General features: G+C 34.4%; 1 protein-coding gene across 1 annotated transcript; it reads left to right on the top strand.

The window, feature by feature from the left end:
- Positions 1 to 1,886: 1,886 nt before the first annotated feature.
- Positions 1,887 to 3,118, top strand: LOC118749988. Its single transcript, XM_036484731.1, has 3 exons — positions 1,887 to 2,044; positions 2,098 to 2,575; positions 2,660 to 3,118. Exons 1-3 carry the CDS (start codon positions 1,887 to 1,889, stop codon positions 2,984 to 2,986), a joined length of 963 nt encoding a protein of 320 aa, XP_036340624.1. The 3' UTR covers positions 2,987 to 3,118.
- The last annotated feature ends 603 nt before the right edge of the window (positions 3,119 to 3,721 follow it).

The following is a 3,721-nucleotide window of genomic DNA, read 5'->3' as shown; positions in this document are numbered from 1 at the left end:
AGCGATTAATTTAGTCTTGTCAGACCAAATAACTTTCAATTAAATCTTAAAAATGTGTTTTTATTGCATTCTGAAAGGCCTAACATATCCCAATAGACAACGGTCCGGTTTTCGTGCGATGCAGCGAAATGCTACCACTCTCGCACATGTATTTTGATCAAAATAGTTTTTTTCTTCTTTTATACTGCCTTTCCGCTCAATTTGGCAATTCTTCGCCTCGCTGTCTACTGATTTGCATTCAATTTTGATACCTTAAGCGCTTCTGTAATAGTGGCTGCATCGCTACTTGCTGCTAAGTTCACAAGATATCGGACCGTAATAATTTTTGACAGGATTCCCTCGTACTTAGTAACACTTTAGGCTATATTTTTTCTCAGTCTAAAAATTTTCATGTGGCAAACTCCACAATTTGTTGGCACTTTTCCTGCGGTCCCGCCTTGCCGCAGTAAATCTATTATATACATTTATGTTTCCAGGTTAACCATATTATTTACTGGTGATCATTTCTTGAATAAATTACAATACAGAAAAAAGTCATCTGACTTCCAACTAAGTAAAAGATAACTGTAAAATGTAAAACTGAGAGTGAGTGCAAAACTGTAACATTTGCCTTAATTTACATTTTTGTCTGCAAGTTTTTTTATTGTTGTTGGATTACCTTCAAATCGTTATTAGAGAGGGAGTAGGGGTGTACCAACTAGAATATACAACAAAGGTATGAAAGTCGTTGAAACTTGGAAAGATAGCGGCGGCTGAAATAAAAAGTGCTACACCATGTTACAGTTTTGCTCGTAACTGTATCTAATTTGCTAAACTCTACTCCCCGGTTCAATTTTGCGAAAATGTCTTTGATTCGCGGCAAAGGGTATTTTTCTACTACCAAATGGGGGTTCACTGAAACTTCAAAATCACCGCAGATTCGCACTTGACCATTTTTCTTTAAAAAATTGTTGTAGCTGTGACTTAAAAATGTGCCAAAGATTATGGTCACAATCAAAATGAGGCACTAATCCAAGTAAAGTGGAAGACATTTTTTGCTTATTGATCCGCTTACCTCGTCGCCAGTGTAATAAACGATGCTTTATTCAAGTGTGTATGTAGTGGAATGTGAAGAACGACTCAGGAAAAACAATGATAGGCCAAAACTGATGCTATTCAGCAATATTACAAGGTGGTGATACTGGCATACATCAAGATAACCAACCGTTCTGCTATAGAAAAACTAAAAATGCAGATTGCCAGTACTTTTTACGCTGATTTTAACTATATAAATATTATTTGCCGCAATTAAAAAGCAAAGCAGATATAAGAGGTAAAACAAAAAAATTGTGATATTTTAAAACATTAATATTTTCTAAACTGCGTAACCGATTTAAAAACTAATGATGTCAAAATAAAGACAATTAATTTATCTTCAAGCTGATATATAAAATGTGTATGCTTTTTTATATATTTAAGCCAAAAATATTATAAAACCAAAAAAATGTCATAATTTTTTCATAAAATAACCCTTTTTTAGAAAAAGTCCATAATCAATGCTAAAAAAATTTATATTATTGAAAAAGTGCAAGTTCTTACCTTTGATTTGATATACTTATTATATTATGATTTGCTTTTGAGTTTTCAGAATTCAGTGATAATAAAAAATATAAATGTATGTATTTGCAAATGCATATTTTAGTTAATTAAACAAGGCGAGTTAACGGACTTTTTTGGAAAGGGTACTTTTTTTGTTGGAAGCGGGAAAATTTATGCCGTTTTATATGTACATATATGTATATACTTACAGCTATTTTTCATTTGTTTGTGTTCCGGCGGAGATAAAAAACGTGTTTTGAATATTTTTTAAAAAGATGAATACTCTTAATTTATTTAAAATATATAAAATGTTTGAAAGTGAGGACGGTCTTAAGATTAATGCAAATGTGCTCGAACAGTTGCAGGAGTGGAATTTAATTCCTTGTGAAGGGCAATATTTATGCGCTCGGGGCCATCCGCTGAAATTGTTGGAGTGCACTGCATCATCGGATGGATTCGTTTGGAGGTAAGTTTACCGTGCGTCTATTAAACTGTAATACAAAAAAAAATCATGTGTAGGTGCCGTAAAATTTCGAAGTCTGGAAAGCAAGTGCGAACGTGTAATCAGCAAATTTCATTAAGAAAAAACACATTCTTTGATAGGTCGAGGCTATCGATGGTGAAGCTCATTGCATTTTCTTACTTTTGGTTGAAGAATGTGACACAAGATTTTATAATTGAGGAGTTAAGTATTACAAGACCGACCGCAGTTGATTGGTGTAATTTTTGCCGTGAGGTAGTGTATGACGGCATGGTTGTAAAGGGGCGGAAAATTGGAGGTGTCGGGTCTATTGTTGAGATAGACGAAAGCAAATTCGGACGCCGGAAGTATCATCGTGGACACGCTGTTGAAGGGCAATGGGTTTTTGGTGGAGTGGAGCGTGGTACCAATAAGTGTTTTCTTGTTCCCGTTGAAAAGCGGGATAAGGAAACTTTATTGGCAGTTATAAAGAATTGGATTCTTCCTAACACGACCATAGTTTCCGATTTTTGGAAGGTGAGTTTAATGCCTAAGTGCCCATATATGTTTATATAAATATAAATATATATATATATAAATTTAAAATGTTTTTCGTTGCAGGCGTATGACTGCCTAAGTGATGAAGGGTACGTTCACTTTAAAGTTAACCATTCGGTTAATTTTAAAGACCCAGAAACGCAACAACACACAAATACAATTGAGGGATTTTGGCGGCATGTCAAATATCCAATGCCGCAGTACCATCGAAACAAAAAGTTTTTTAGTGGATATTTGGCAAAATTTATGTTTGTGAGGCATTGCAAACATGCAGGTTTGGATCCGCTGAGCAATTTTTTTAAACTGGCTGGTGCATTATACAATCCACTGAATCCATACATGCCGGAAGAAGCAGAGGATTTTGAAATTGAGGTTATGGAAGAAGAGTAGGTGTAGCTTTTAATGATTTCTGTAAGCCCTTTTAAGTCGAATATTTTGTTTTTAAAGTGGAAAAAAAGTGATGTGTTTTTATTGTCTGGCAACACAGAAAGGAGAATTTTACTTAGTAAGGGTTATGATCCATAAGCGAAGGCCGCCTACGCAGAAAGGTGTTCTCTGCAAAAGGTGTTCAGCCTCACTTCTTCAGCAACACAGAAAGGAGAATTCTACTTAGTGAGGGTTATAACCACTAAGTGCGGCCGAAGGCCGCCTACGCAGAAAGGTGTTCTCTGCAAAAGGTGTTCAGCCTCACTTCTTAAAGCAACACAGAAAGGAGAATTCTACTTAGTGAGGGTTATAATCACTAAGTGCGGCCGAAGGCCGCCTACGCAGAAAGAAGTTCTGGGCAAAAGAAACTATGATATCACCCACACTTGTCACTTTTGCTTGTAAATGATTTTAATTTTTTTTATCACTAATTTCTTAAACCTCAAAAGTAGATCATAATAAAATATGCATATCAAATTAAAGGTAAGAACTTGCACTTTCTAAATAATATATATGTCTTTAGCATTGATTATGCACTTTTTTCTAAAAAAGGTTATTTTATGAAAAATTATAACATTTTATTTGTTTTTTAATATTTTTGGCTTAAATATATAAGCAAGCAAACGCATTTTATATATGAACTTAAAGATGGATTAATTGCCTTTATTTTGATATCATTACTTTTTTAATCGGTTACGT

Source organism: Rhagoletis pomonella, unplaced genomic scaffold (genome assembly GCF_013731165.1).
Source record: "Rhagoletis pomonella isolate Grant_MI unplaced genomic scaffold, Rhpom_1.0 Rhpom_scaffold_00104, whole genome shotgun sequence".
Taxonomy (NCBI): domain Eukaryota; kingdom Metazoa; phylum Arthropoda; class Insecta; order Diptera; family Tephritidae; genus Rhagoletis; species Rhagoletis pomonella.
The sequence above is the reverse complement of the archived record's forward strand: the minus strand, read 5'-3'. Positions and strand labels throughout refer to the sequence as shown.